This window comes from Mya arenaria, chromosome 5 (genome assembly GCF_026914265.1).
Source record: "Mya arenaria isolate MELC-2E11 chromosome 5, ASM2691426v1".
NCBI classification, from domain to species: Eukaryota; Metazoa; Mollusca; class Bivalvia; order Myida; family Myidae; genus Mya; species Mya arenaria.
This window is the reverse complement of record NC_069126.1, coordinates 59,214,820-59,230,771: the sequence shown is the minus strand read 5'-3', so window position 1 is coordinate 59,230,771 and position 15,952 is coordinate 59,214,820. Positions and strand designations below refer to the sequence as shown.

The following is a 15,952-nucleotide window of genomic DNA, read 5'->3' as shown; positions in this document are numbered from 1 at the left end:
TTTATCGCTTATGTAATTAAACGATCTTCTTAAATGTATATATAATTATAATTGCAATACATTGTAATTCGTATCATACTTGATACACAATTTAAGAAAAGGTAATTTTACCGGTGTCACGGATTATTTCTTTGATATAACGATTTAAATGACGATAGTTTCTAAGATGTCACAGCTTCAATTACGATATATTATTTTCAAAGCAAGCAAGCAAAATTCTTTCTTTTTTACATTTTCTTCAAATCAACAATTGTAGCTGTCACTGACCGGAAACAACTTTATTAAATATTAAGAGTCTTACTCCTCGAGATTTGTTTAAATATTGTAAGACTATTCCACTTTTAACTTAATTGCGAGTTAATATACATAACATAATCTAGGTTAAATCCGCCTTACAGCCGACGGGCTTTACTTATGCCAGGATAATTTTATTTAGTTTTACTTTTTTGGGAATTTGCATGAACAAATATGTACTTACGTAATTAATTTACCGTTCTTTTAACTTCAACAAAAGCAACGCAAGAGGAAGCTCAAACGGAAGTGAGAACAGGTTTTCAAATGAACACATTAATTTTTCCCGTAGATATATCAACACTTTTACTTCACACGCGATACGGACTAACAACATTTTATGCGTTAAAAATGCCACTTTTTAACGTGACGTTTTGAGAATTTCTATACCCGTAATTGTAACAGCATTTACAATGTATACTATGCAGAAGTGTATAATGTATAGACACTAATATTGAATACATTTTCCTTTGTGGTAATGGTTTTCCCGACAGTCGATTTAGTGTTTGTAGATTAGTGTATATAGAGTTGGTTGCAATATTTTGCCTTCAATCCGCAGAAAAAGAAAGAATATATAATTTAAGTTTAACGTTTAATAATTCCACGAAATTGGACTCGACTATACAACGTTCGACAATTACTACGTCAAGCACACTGCGAATATTTGAGGATTAAACCATGCCCTGTGCAGTTTAATAAGATATATCCATGTATTAACTCGCTCAACAAATTTTACTTTATAATTCTATTAGGGTTTTTTTGTCTTTGAAGAGAACTCATTCAAAACTAATCATAATTAAGATGTTTTATGTGCACAGTATCCATTACTTTCAACGAAATTGTAATCCTACTTTGTAGGTATATAGCAAAGAAAATCCATGTAAGTCATTTGTTTCCTCCTCAATCCTTAACTTATTTTTTAATTGCAAAAACGTCCAAATTGTTCTAAATAAACTTATTTAATGCAATAAAAACAACAGGTTCACGAACGATAACAACAGTATTACTGACACAACATTTGTTTATTTAAAACTGCAAATAAGTATTTAAGAAGACAAGACAAGTCAACTCATTTAAACCCATTTCGTGCACAATATGACAAAATTATGATTATATAAATCATTATGATAACGCTGCATACACAATGTCCCCTCTTAAGAATTTGCAAAAGTCTGCAACGCAGTAATAGGCACAGGTGGTTGCTTTTAAATAGGAATTATGTAATGATATGCTGATACAATTAATTAAATAAGGACAGGTACAATTATTGTTTCAATATGTGTAAGAAGTATTGCATATCGAAAATGAGTCATTAAACTTCCAGGGCAGTTAAATGTATGAACGTCCATTAAACTTCCAGGGCAGTTAAATATATGAACGTCAAAAACTATGACTTTAAATTGATTTTAACAAGGTTTCCAACAATCGGCTCATAAGGACATCAGTACATTGAGGCATTAGACTCAATTTGTATAACATAAAACTGAAAATTTATATATGTAGTCTTGTGGGTGTTCTGGCTTTTAAATCAGCATTATATAATCAGTAATGATTTAAAGTTGTAAAATCAACTGTTGTTTGTACGACAAAATTTGTTTATACAATAATCTCATGTTTTAAAGAGTGATTTGAAGGACAAATGATTTCATTCCTTTTATTTTATGTTGTACATATTGTGTGATCAAGTCTTACCACATCACAAGCGATTGACTTGACATGAGTGCGTAAACATTTCACCCTAAATTGTCAAGAGTTGTCACGAGTTACCATGACACTCGAATATTGATTATCACAGAAAATAAATACACATATTGGTAGAAGCATCATCATAGTTCTAACTATCCACATAAAGAACATTCATTAAACGAAACCACTCTATACCTGTGGCCTATTTCTTATAACAGTGATAACATTGAAATTAAGGGGAACGCCCAAGATTAACGTACTGTATGTGTATGTCAGCATTTTGACGTGATTTATTCATCACAAAAAGCCATTAAAAACGAATCATCGTTAGCGTCACATTGTGTCATTTTTTTTTCTAATATATGAGCTAAGCTTATGGAAAAGAAAGAAGATCATACCCACTTCCCTTAATATTACAATATTAATATATAATACTGTCCCAAAGGAACAGTGATCAATGTGTCTTATATGTGTACTCAAAATGTATTCGCTATAGCTTGTATTGTCCACGAGGGTCCGGTATCTTTTTAGATCGGGTTAGTGAAATGTTATCATCGGTTGTGTAAACTTTCCTTGTCTCCGGAACATTACTTCGCTCCAGGTTACATATTATTTTATTCCTAGACAATGAAAACACTTTGAATCCGTTTAGTCGTTTTCTTTGCCATTAAAATATTGCTGAGGCTCGACTTTCACTTAAAGGCACTTTTCTCACCAACCTGTGCAGCAATAGAAAGAAGACTAAATAAACTTTTGTTATGACAGTAGTCCACACATGATGAAAGTATATAAACGTCCTAGTAAAAAGGCATTAACCATTTCTTTTATGTTTTGTTATAAGAACACAGTGACAAAAAACATCGCGTTCATATCATAAGAATTAAAACGAAAACAAAGATGTTCAAGATTTTCAGCTGTGTGATACTTCTTGGTTTCCTCTGCCAAATAGGTAAATGTTATTATGTTTCCTTTATGAATATAAGTAAATGTACAGAAGCAAGTGTTCAATAAAGTTTGATAATTTGTTGCTTGATATTCATGATTACGGTTGGGTTTCGATAAAGACATTGTATGATTTTTTTTTTATAATTTTGTACTGTCCACTATGGTCTATAGATAGCACTGTTCCCAATAAGCTACATGATTTGAAACGAGACAATGTGCCACGTATTAAAAGTATGAAGTCAAATTTCTAAACTATTGTTCAGTTACTTGAAAATATAAACCTGGTCAAAGTATCACGAAAATAATATGGTCAAACCTCGATGGCAATCACAAATTCGTACAAAATGCATGGCATCATTAAAATAGTGTATGCTTTTTCTTCCATTTTGTAAAATGTATTTTCTTAAAAATTGTATATTTTGACTTTTGTCAATATTTCAGGAAAACCTTATCTAGAGCACATTATGTACTTGAGTATTTCCTTAAAAAATAATGAGTTTCACTCAATAACAATTTTGGTTGTAGAATTATTTAGCTTTAGAATCTTGACCATTGTGTATTACCATATGATATGTGTATTTGCATTTTGAAAAGGGGTAAAACAACAATTTTGATAAGCTTTTGATGCAATATGGTAAAATAAGTTTTGATTGAGATTTGATTTTCTGATAACTGACCCAGACTAAAAAAGCATATGTATATTTTGATTCATGCAATGGCATACTTCATAAATAAATACATTATATCTTATATCAATAACGTGTATGTGCGGAACCCAGGCCATAGGCGAAAACATGTAACGCGCAAATTCTTAAGGTGTTTTAAAAACGCCATTTTTAAGGGCAACAGAAGTTGTTGTTTTTTAACATAGATCTTGAAATATAAACCAACGTCGCGCTTATAAATCAACGTGTCGAGAAAACATGATTTTTTTACGTTATGGCATTTTTTCTGTTGACATTCCATCACAAGTTTCAATAAATAAATTATATAAAATTTCAAAACCCATGGTATCATTTTTAATGATAGGCGTCATTAACTCGATTAAAAACTGTTCAGACAATAGTTTCAATGATTAAGGTCGATTTTCAAGTGCACTTTATTTTCATTGTATAAATTTTTATCGATTACGCTTATTGATGGGCTATTTTATTATTATGAAAAGTCACAAAATAAACCATAGACATTCACCCTTATTGTAAAGTAAAAGTTGAAAGTACATTGCAAAGCGCTTATAAATACAATTGGACATAATAAACATCGTCATAAAATAATATAAACATGTATCAATGATATACAGATTAAATTATCACATTATATTAGGAACTATCTAAAACAACATTCAATTACTCCAGTGAGCTTGATGCTCAGTTATCTCTTGATACTGTTAAGAATAAAAAAAAACTGTTGTTAATCGTTCGACTGCTGTGCCAATGACATTAAAATAACGATAACATTAAAACATCGATAAAGTAATTTTGGTTCAATTATAGTTATTTGGATAAATGAATTAAAAATGTACAATAATATAGCATTCACTAATAATAATGGGTGACATATTATGAAAAAAGACCTTAAATATGCCAAATTTAGAATAGAGACAAAATCTAAGAAGCTTATACTTTGTCTCGCGTCTGTTATGGTTCGAGTCGCGTTCAGGCAAATAATTTGTGCTGTTAAAGATATTTAACCACGAGGTGACAATTAATGAAAATAAAACAAGTTTAGGAAAACATGCGAAATTTGTGTTTCTGCCATTTTCCATTTCTTATCAATGCATACTAAGGAATACAATACAGAGTACCTTATGCAAAAAACTGTTCAAAGATATGATGCAGTTATTGTTTGAAACTATATAAATCCCACACAGTCTGCCTCAGCAAATAAAATGTCTAAAAAGCATCATTGTACTAACTCTGTGAATAAACAAACTCAACTTTATTCAGTACATAAAGGCCTCCGGCCCAAAATACATACTATAATATATACATCATTAATTACAATACAGTGGTGTCATTGCTTAATACAAATTGTTTACAAATTTCAATCTGCCATTTTTAACAAGTAAAAAATAAATATTGCCACTTGTCGAAGAACAAAACTATTATCTGACTTAAGGAGTCTGTGAAAGGCATGTAGGTCAGATCGACCCGTGTACCAGCTAAAGAAAAACTTATTTCTTACAGTAGAGAACCTTGGACAAATGAAACACACATGAAATTCATCTTCTAATAAAAGGCTGTTCTCGTTGATTAAGCAGGACGCACATATTCTATCATTTCTGTCTATGTTAAGATGTCGGCCAACTTCGATATTTAACCGGTGACTTGAACACCTAAATCGCGCGAGCGCACGGACAAATTTATGTGACAAGTTTATGGAAAGATATTTTTTTCGGATTTAGTAATGATTTAACATGTTTATAGAGATCGCATCTTGAAGATAAATTAACGGTATCGTGCCATCTTCTAGTCACAATAACACCCTTCATTTTACACCTCACTTTATGTGGCATCACAAAACATCCAATGCGAGCTCTATACACTGCAAAATCTACACCCATTGTTAACGTTTACTGGTTTATAATCTCTGTGCAAAAACACACGTCCGCCATTATCAAGGGACACCACTCACAAAGAAAACATTATTAAAAATTAAAAAAAAAACAATATATATGCTAGAATTTTCTTCCAAATGATAAAAATTAAATTTATAAATAAGGTGACGGCATACACTGAAACTTTCCGATCGAACCGAACGAATGTAAAATGGTTTTAAAGATAACTCGAATCTGCAAATTTCTTATTAATTTTAAGGACTGAAAGCTTAGATAATAAGGTTATATTCATCCTCAATAACCAAAAGCCAAGTTCGTTTCAATGTTTTGTTCATTGTCGTTTGGGCCCTTACCTTGAGCCCCTAGACAGGGTTTATTTTTGAATGTTCAACTACTGGGCTTGCCCCTGTATTTTTCATTGTATAATAAAACTGCGGTCGTTCGAACAAGCGGTCATAAAAAATGCTAGGTGCTAAAATTTTCACACGTTGTAAAAAATGCAATGACAGTTGAAAGAAAATTTTATAAGGTTTGAAAAGCCATCACTGTTAACGCATGACCTTTATTAGTTGATAATGACATTTGGAGATAATAATGAGAAGTCAATGACGACTAGTTAATTGTGATGCTGACTATGATCTCCAGACGCCTTGTACTCCGTCACAGCATATTATGATTCAACAGTTTCGCCAAACATACTAGATATGCCGATTATCAATCCTTGATTTTGTGGAACTTAAATCTGACTTATGCCGTAATATGCACTGGCATAGTTCAATGTTGCTTGTTTGTGGTAATGCGCATGCGTAAACACGGTGGTCGCAAATTTTAAAACCTGCTGAAAAATAGTTTTCTATTTGATATATCTCAATAATCCCCCTGATTTTGATCTGGATATACGGTGTTATATTGTGTCTTAAATTGGACGTACTCCCTTTTGTGATTACGGATGACCAAGTCATCTAAAAAGAGGAAACAGGAGAACAGTAGCCTACCTGTGAAGGATTACGACGCGAAACGTAAAATGGCGACCGGTCAGGGAAATCAACAAAATTCGTCAGTATTGCATTTGTCACCAAATCACTCAAACCAAACGTTCACTTATTCCATATAACCAAATGACTCAAATGACTCCTGTTGCCCATATGTATTCTCAGCAACCCCATATTATATGAATGTTCCCACGGGAGCATCGCCAGTATTGTCACAGAATTTGAACTCGGACTTTTGTACACAAAAGATCATGCCTCGCTTAGATAGTATGGACACAAAATTAGTAGGCGAGTTACACAATTTAAAGATTAATGTTCAATGTATTAATGACCGTTTGACCAACATGGAGTGCAAAATCGCGGACATCGAGAAAAGCAATCAATTTGTGAGCAATCAATACGATAAAATATGCACTACAACATTAGACAACTCAAATAAAATAGATGTGTTGAAAACGGAGCTAAAAAGTGTAATATTTGAAAACCAGAAACTGAGAGAGCATGTGGATTTAACCAATGAGTCTGTGATTGATCTTAAATGCCGATATATGCGAGATAATTGCTTATTCTGGGGGATACCTGAGGGTCCTGGGGACTCAATGTACCAGCAGCCTGTCCAACATGACGTAATTTCCGGGGACAACGCAGGCGTAAATGCATCATGTCAACCATCGCAATTCATCGGGGGCAGCAACAAATTCGGGAAAAACTGTGAGGCAAAGGTGTTTGACTTTTGTAAATCTATCTTACACATGAAGCAAGTGGAAACGTCCGTCCGTATTGACAGAGCCCACCGTGTCGGTAGTTTTTCATTTGGCAAAACTCGCCCAATTGTAGCGAAGATTTCGGACACTAAATCAAAGATGTTAGTTAAGGATGCACTAAGGAGGGTTAAACTTACAAACAGAGGCCCTAATGTCAGCGATCAATATCCGCCGGAAGTAAACGAGCGTCGACGCCAGCTGTTCCCGGCACTTCGGAAAGCTAGAGATGAGGGGGAAAAAGCTACGCTAGTCAGGGACAAATTATACATTAACAATATACTTTTTAAACCTACGTCGGGATCAGACCCAATAGTTCCATACGCCGGCCACGTCCAACGGCACCAGTCCGATTTCAACTCATACTCTAAGGCAAGCCGATGGTCAGTGCCTCCAGCCGGTCCCACGATCCAGCCGTATGTTACTGAAACAACGCACTGGGTGACGCAACCGTCATCTATTTCTACGCCCATACCGCCGTAAGCGCTACCGTCCAAAACAACGTATACGACAGCGCCCCGACTCTCGTGTACGTCGATGAATCAGCCGGCGACTGTGCCTAGGACTCAGCCGACGACTGTGCCTAGGACTCAGCCGACGACTGCGCCGAGGCCACAGAAGACCGCTTCATTGACGCCGGCGACGACGACTGCCCAGAGAACTCAACCAACGACGGCACCGAGGACCCAGCCGACGTCTACACCTAGAGCTCAGCCGACGCCGACGCCCAAGATAACAGGTCTGCCGATACCTACGCCAATATCAGACTAGGACATTGGAGAAAAACGTGCCATTAATGTTGGTTCTTGGAATATTGATGGTATAAAATCATGCATCAGTGATCAGGAATTTATTTCTATTGTCAATTTATATGATATTTTATTTTTGTGTGAAACGTGGTTAAAGGAAAGCGATGAAATTTCAGTTGAAAATTATAATGTGATATCTGTTCCAAAACCGGAAAATACTAATTCTAAAAGGGGTCACGGAGGGGTTTTATTATTGTACAAAAATGAATATAGTGACGGAATATCATTGTGTGAATATGACAAAAGTGGATTAATCTGGATTAAACTAAGTAAGTTCACAAAAGATACTTATGTGTGCTTTGTTTATATTCCACCAAGCAATTCCTTTTATTTTCAATCGCATGTAACTGGCTTTTTAAAACTGATTGAAAACGGTTTAAGAAAATATAGTGCCAGGGGATTAACTGCAATTATCGGGGATCTGAACTGCAATACAGGCGTACGGTCGGATGTTTTATCGAATTCACATGACTTTGACAAATTTATTAATTCTATTGATAGAAATAACTAATATATTGTCTAATTTATCAGCTAGATGTTCTATGGATAAAACTATTAATACACACGGAAATAAACTTTTGGATTTATGTTTAAGCTATGATTGTAAATGGCCGAATAGGGGATGATGCTAAAATTGGCAGTTATACATATTATTCTGAAGCCGGTAATGTGAAATAGGTTATATTTTGATTTCCTCGGAATTATTTCCGGTTGTTAATAATTTTATTGTACACAAATTGCAACGTTTTTCAAGACATGTAGCTGTTGAACTTGTACTCTCTGTTGACATAGAACGTAAAATTACAGATTTTGTATCAAAAACAGTTGATATACTGTCGTGGAATCGTGACAATATAGAAATTTGCAATAGTTTCAAATTCCACTGAATTTTGTAATAGTTTAGACAATATTGTTGAAAATAATTGTAATATTGATTCAGGAATCGATGATTTCGCTAAGTTATTATATGATAAAGCTTTTAAAGCTTGTGGTAGAACCTTAAACGTTGAGCATAAAGAACCAAAGTGTTAATTTAAAAATCCATTGTTAAATCAGGAATGTGAAAAGTCTAGACGGGAATTTCGTTTGGCTAATAGAAATTTTAGAACATTCAAATGTGATGATAACTGTAGAATATTACTGTTTAAGCGCAAACACTATAGATATGTAACACGCAAGTCAAAGAACTTTAATAATGCTAATAGGAAAGATATTTGACATAATTTAGCTAAATCACAGCCGCAGAAATTCTGGTCAGAAATTAAAAAACTTCGCAGTAGCAAATAAGGCATTTCAAAGTTGTCAAAAGACGATTTTTTTACCATTTTAAGAATTTGTTTTGTGATAGCACGATGTTCAGCGATAGTGAAGTTGAAAGATCTAATTTAGATACTAATGATGTTGTTAATGTTGAGCAGTTAGACAAAGAGTTTGATATTGAGGAAGTAGGTAAAGCTATTGCAATTCTTAAGCGAGGTAAAAGTAGTGGTACAGACAAGTTAACTGCAGAAATTATTATTGAATGTAAAGACATATTTGCTCCGATGTTAAGCAAATTATTTAACTATATGTATTTCAACTCTCTATATCCGACTAGCTGGACAAAAGGTATTATTGTCCCTGTACCTAAGAAAGGTAATCTAAACGATGTAAACAGCTACAGAGGCATTACCCTCACAAGTATGTTTTCGAAATAATATTCAATTATTCTAGACAATAGGCTGCGGCTGTGGGCGGACAATACTGACTAATTATCAGACTATCAATATGGCTTTAGAAGTAATCGAAGTACTTCTGATTGCATATTTGTTTTATGGTCTATTATTAACAAAATAATTAACAATGATAAACGAAAGTTGTATTGTGCATTTGTTGATTTCCGTTAGGCGTTTGATGTGGTTTAATTAAATGGTATTTGGCTTAAGCTTATTCGGTACGGCGTTTCTAGTAGAATGGTGTCAAAGCTTAGGAAAAAATATGGTGTCGTTGCTTCATGTGTCAGCGTAAATTCAGAGTATACGGATTTCTTTGAAAGTCATATGGGTGTAAAACAAGGGGAACCACTCTCTCCACTTTTATTTCTGTTTTTCATTAACGATAGGCAACAGCATTTGGATAGCGATGACGTGGATGCTGTTACTGTTGATGATATTCGTGTATTTATGTTGTTATTTGCAGATGATGTTATTTTCATATACTGCTGATAGTCTGCAAACATTGTTAAATAACCTTGTATAATTATTGTAATACATAGGGTATATCTGTCAATATTGAGAAAACTTGTGTTATGGTATGTAAAAAGGCAACCATTTAGAAAACGTATATTAATTTTACGACGGCAAGAAATTAAATGTCGTTGATAAATTTACTTATCTTGAAGTAACGGTTTCTCGCAACGGTACTTTTTTGCAGGCCCAAAAGCATTTATCTCAACAAGCCTTAAAAGCACTTTTTTTCTCTTTCTAAATTATTAGAGCTTGTTGTGCTTGATATAAGAGATAAGCTCAAATTGTTTGATGCATTAATTAGTCCAATACTTAATTACGACTCGGAGATTTGGGGATTTCATAACTCGTCCGATATAGAACGTGTTCATCTTAAATTTTTAAAACATATCCTTTGTGTAAGACAACACACTAGTAATGTCGCTGTATACGGCAAATTAGCAAGATTTCAAATGAATGTTTTCGCGAAAAATACGTATTGTGAAATTCTGGTTTAAATTAAAGAGTAAACCTGATTCACTTGTATACATAGTTTATAATATGAAAAATGACCGTTGTCAGTATATTAATGCATGGTCTTTATCTGTACAAAAATTGTTTAATGAAGTCGGTTACTCGTTCTCATTTGCACTTGATGTTGTATCACAAGCCCAAGTTGATAGTGTTGTAAGACGAATATATGATGTATATTTACAAGATTGGGGTGATAGTATTAATTCATCACCAAAGTTAGATAGCTACAGAATTATCAAATCAGAATTTGTATTAGAAAAGTGTATTTTATGTATAAAAAAAAGATAATAATAGAATGATGATGCCGAGGTTAAGGTGTTCAGAACATACTTTATTGATAGAGGAAGGCAGAAATAGAAATATTGAAAGGGAAAATAGAATATGTACTAAATGTAATATGAACTGTGTTGAAAATGAATACCACTTCTTACTTATATGTCCATTTAATCGTTATCTTAGAACATCCCACGTGCACTTAAGAATTACAGTCGCTCACATAAAAATAACGTTATAAAGCTTCTTTTTTCAGTCAGCATTACCCAAAAGTAATCATTCGCCGCCAAGACATTAACTGAACGGAGGTTACTTGTTGAATCATTCAGGATGCGTAGTTTCACTCCAAGCTCTTTTTGCCTTCTCTAGTTGCTGCTTATGTGTTTCATAAAATGTATGTGGACTTTTTTATTTCAGGTACAGGTCTGTTTACCGCAAGAAAACCAACCAATTTGGCTCCTAAGAACGGTACTAATGTTGTTTTTGGCACAGTGGTCGTCAATGATGGAGACCGGTACAATAGCACATCCGGTGTATTTACGGCTGCGAGAGGGGGCGATTATTTGTTTACGGGAGCGTTGTGTCCGCAGAGAGCTAAAGGATTCTACTTTGGTATCACACAAAACGGAGTTGAACAGACGCGCGCCTCATTTACAGAGACCGACGGGCATGTCTGTCACACATTTACAGCGATTCTTAGGCTCAAACGCCATGACAAGGTCGCCTTAAGATCTGAAAATGATGCAAACTTATTAAATGAAGATGCAGCACGCTGGAATATGTTCTATGGTGTCAAAGTATAGATGAATCAATGTTAGACGGTACGGAACTGCAATGTAAAAAATCATAATATAACTACTGAATACCATGTCAAAAAAAAATAAAAGAGTTGTGTAACTTGAAGTTCAAAAAGATGATCAATAGATTTTAACATTTCAAAACTACTCGCGATTTTATCAAGAATTTATAGCCAATTAAATCAAGATATCGGTTACAGCTAATACACGATATTATTACATACTGTGATAGCAATTTGTTTGCAATACCAATAAATTTCGGTTGTTTTTTAAAGATGCACTTTTAATCCCAAATAAGATTTATTACAATTACACATTTAATACCTTTGTTTTAATATTTCTTAAAGGATGAATAAATGTCGAAAACAATGGTTCTTATAAAGGATACCGAGTTTGATTTAAAAGATATGAGCATAAAACACGGTATTCCTACCTATAAGACTATAGTAGAACACAGTAAATCTTTTAACATTCACCAATCATTTAATATTTTTTCACCTTCTGCTATCCAATACACGATCACAATCTTGTTATCAGTCATTAATATTTTCCATAAATGCATTATTTAGTTAGTAGTTAAAACTGAGGTTTGTTATACATGTGTATGTATTGATTTTGAATAATAGTGTCGTTTTAATATTTTTCACCTGAAACTCTGAACACTGTTTGCCCTGAACATAGCTTGAAGTTTCCTCGCTATGAGGTATAAATTGGAAAAATACACTCTCAAGCAAGAGAACATGTACCCTATAAAACTGGTACATATCATGCATTAAACTGTACCTTGTTTCATGTAGCTTTGCAAATGACCTATGCCTGATATGTACCAGTTTTAAAGGGCACGTGTATACAAACAGAGTTACTTAACAGCGTTCAGAATCTTCGCCTAATCGGTTGTTTCCGCAAAATGATTGCAGCTGAAAATTAAAAAAGCGAAACATTGCTGCAGAAATGTGCAGTGTTTTTTGACGTGTGTAGGGTAAGCAATGTATTTTTTCTTATAATTGCCATCACACCTTATAATTTCATATCCAGTATGTGTATTTTAGTAAATAGTACCTTAATGAAATTGATACAAAATGAATTATTTCGTACTGTTACTTTAGCTGTCGTCCACTTTGAATATTTCTGGTTAAACATTAATCATTTTAAGTCTCCATTCAGCACGAGCAGGTACACTTTAGTGCAATTCTTTCAACAAATGCATAGCTACTCAACTTGCATAACAAAATTATTTCTAAAAATGCCAAAACAAAATAACACAATTTGAGTGTGAAGTCACATTTAAATTGCTGATTGGCATTGCTGAAACTGAGCCAGGTCTTGTTATAACATGATAACTTTGATTTTTTAAATCTACAGTTCGTTTTATTATCCATACGGTATATTTGTTGAAATACATGTGCCATATAAATTTCATTTAAAATTGATGATTCAAATCTATCTAATAATTATGGCCATTCTGTGAAAGGGTTTAGGTTCAGGTATTATTTCTAACCGAGAAGCACTTTATCTAAGGTAATTTCAGTTTAAGTGATCCCCTCTAACTCTTGTTTAATTAAATATATTAAATAAATTTAATATATGACGGTTGAAGAACCGTTTTATGTCAGTCTGGCAGGAGTTTTGAGATGTGTCGTTCAAAAATTATTGACCCGGGATGTTGAGTTTTGAGCGCCGGGATGTTGAGTTTTACTCACATGACGAAACAGTTTTTTTTCTCCATTTAACTCAAGTGTTCCTTCCATGATTGAGTCTTGCGACAGGTACATGACTTTTTACGGAAAAGGGATATTTCATTTATAAGAGTAATTTCGTTTTGTATGATAGTACGTGTATACTCGTTCTCATTCGATAAACACTTTTTATTATACGTCCTTCAGAATTTTACACCCAGTAAAAATCTCTTTGGGGTAAAAACAGCAAAAAATAAATAAAGTCATCAGCCTTAAGAGAAAGACAATAAGTAATTATATTTTGAAAGATGCGTTGGATGATGCAAATCCAAATCATTTTTGGCGACCGTAAATATATTCTAAAGAATAAAGGCACTTTTATGAATAAAGTAACGATTTTGTGAGAAAACAATGTACATATTATTAACCCAGAAGACGTGTGTATTATCTCCAATGATTCCTAATGTAAAAATGGATAAAGATTTTAAGTGATATAAATTAGAGCCATCAAAACTTAACCTCAATTGCAACATATTTGACATGAGATAAGATACAATCGTTAATCAGTAAACAAATAGACAAACTGTCATCAAAAAAAGAAACTGGCAATGATGGTACACCTGACAAACTGCAATATTTGTCAAAAGATTCAATTGTCCAACCAATTACAGATATGGTGAACTCAAGATACTCGTCTTCAGTGTTTCCTGATACTCTTAAGACCAAGTGATTCCTATCAACAAACTGAATAACACATCAGATAAAGAATTTGCAGTCCTGTCCACATTCCTATAATGTGGAAGAGGTGCGAAAGAGCAATGAATACTAAGCTTTTATATTTCTCAGACCACATACAAAGCAATGTTTAGATGTTTCCGCATATGCAAAAACTGGTTGGGAGAGTATGCCTTAAGGGAGGGTTTGTTCCATCTTCGTAATCTCCTTCAAAATCATGCTAACATTAATGATGGTCTTAAAACTAGGGATAAAAGTAAGATTACCAAGAAACCAATGTTGGTTGGTATAAAAGTAACTCTCTTCAAGCGCGAAAAAAAAAACAATCTAAGTGCCCAATTTCACATTCGTACGACAAATCGCGAACAAAACCTATCCAAACTCAATTCTACACTCGATCGGACACCCACCAATCTTCTAAATAATTCCTACGTCATTCTCGAATTTTAGCGTTTCGTCTCATTAAAACGTAAAGACACTTAAAGGGACTGCACTCCGTATGATGAAATAGCGGGGAAAAAAGAAAATTGTCGAAAACTGACATAATCTGGGTATCGATGTGTACAGTTCATTAAAACTTACTCATTGAAGTACAACATAGTTTACCATTATTTTATTTTTCGCAGTGTTTTCGTATTTTTCCATTAAAAATGATTACTGGGTATGTCTACCTAGTAGAATTAACTTCTTATGCGTGATAGGCAAGTCGATGTTATCACGTGATATTACCGAATTAGGTGTATAGCCTAATTATATCACCCGTTCAGAGTAAGCCTTCGTAGCTCAGTGGATACAACGCTGCACTGCAATTTTGGCGACACCGGTTCGAACCCGGTCTTCGACACATTTTTTTTTTTTTTTTTGGTAATATTTTTAACGATTATGATATCAACGAGTAAACATTTTTATTTAACAGTTGTCCTGAGATTCGTTACTGTACACAAAAAAACTTTTTTTGGTGCCAATCAGGTGTACAGTCCCTTTAATACTATAATGCGGTAAGAACAATATGACACGATACATTTCCAGCTCAAACATTTTATCTGACCCTAGACGCGAACATAACCGATGCAAATCTTACACTTGGACGTTAAGTTCCTCATGCACGAACGGATAAGAATAGCATTACAGCAGGCGGCTCATAATGTCACAATTTTATCTGACCCTAGGATCGAACATAACTTGTGCAAATCGTACACTTGGGCGTAAATGATTTAATAAAATATGCGCTGACAATACACGCGTTTAAACTGGTCGCAAGTCTGAAAGGCGCAAACGCCACCACCAATTGCAAATAACCTCATTTAGTCCGAACTGTTAGCCTTTTATGAATTTCAAAGTATTACAATTTATTATTTAGATGTTGCTTTCCCAAAATCAATGAAAGTTTGATCACATTTCTACAACAACATAGGCAAGGGCTTCACACGTATATATGTGTTACAATCGCAAATGAGTATATAATAAAAAATATCCATTGTCGTCTGATGTCATATCATTAAAACGTACCTATAGCCGTAAATTTAATTGTACCACGTAATGTGTGTCAACATATAGTTAATACATGAAATAATGGACGACTTTTGATTAATTGAGGTACGACAATCTATTTATAATAATTAAACTTCATACCAGTATTTATTAAATGGCTATACTTCTGATGCGGTCAACTCGGGGTCATTTGTAACGTTA

At 33.8% G+C, this 15,952-nt stretch overlaps 1 protein-coding gene across 1 annotated transcript; it reads left to right on the top strand.

Moving 5' to 3' along the window:
• The first annotated feature begins 2,795 nt into the window (after positions 1 to 2,795).
• LOC128236135 (uncharacterized) lies at positions 2,796 to 12,317 on the top strand. Its single transcript, XM_052951002.1, has 2 exons — positions 2,796 to 2,926; positions 11,470 to 12,317. Exons 1-2 carry the CDS (start codon positions 2,875 to 2,877, stop codon positions 11,853 to 11,855), a joined length of 438 nt encoding a protein of 145 aa, XP_052806962.1. The 5' UTR covers positions 2,796 to 2,874; the 3' UTR covers positions 11,856 to 12,317.
• Positions 12,318 to 15,952: the final 3,635 nt, after the last annotated feature.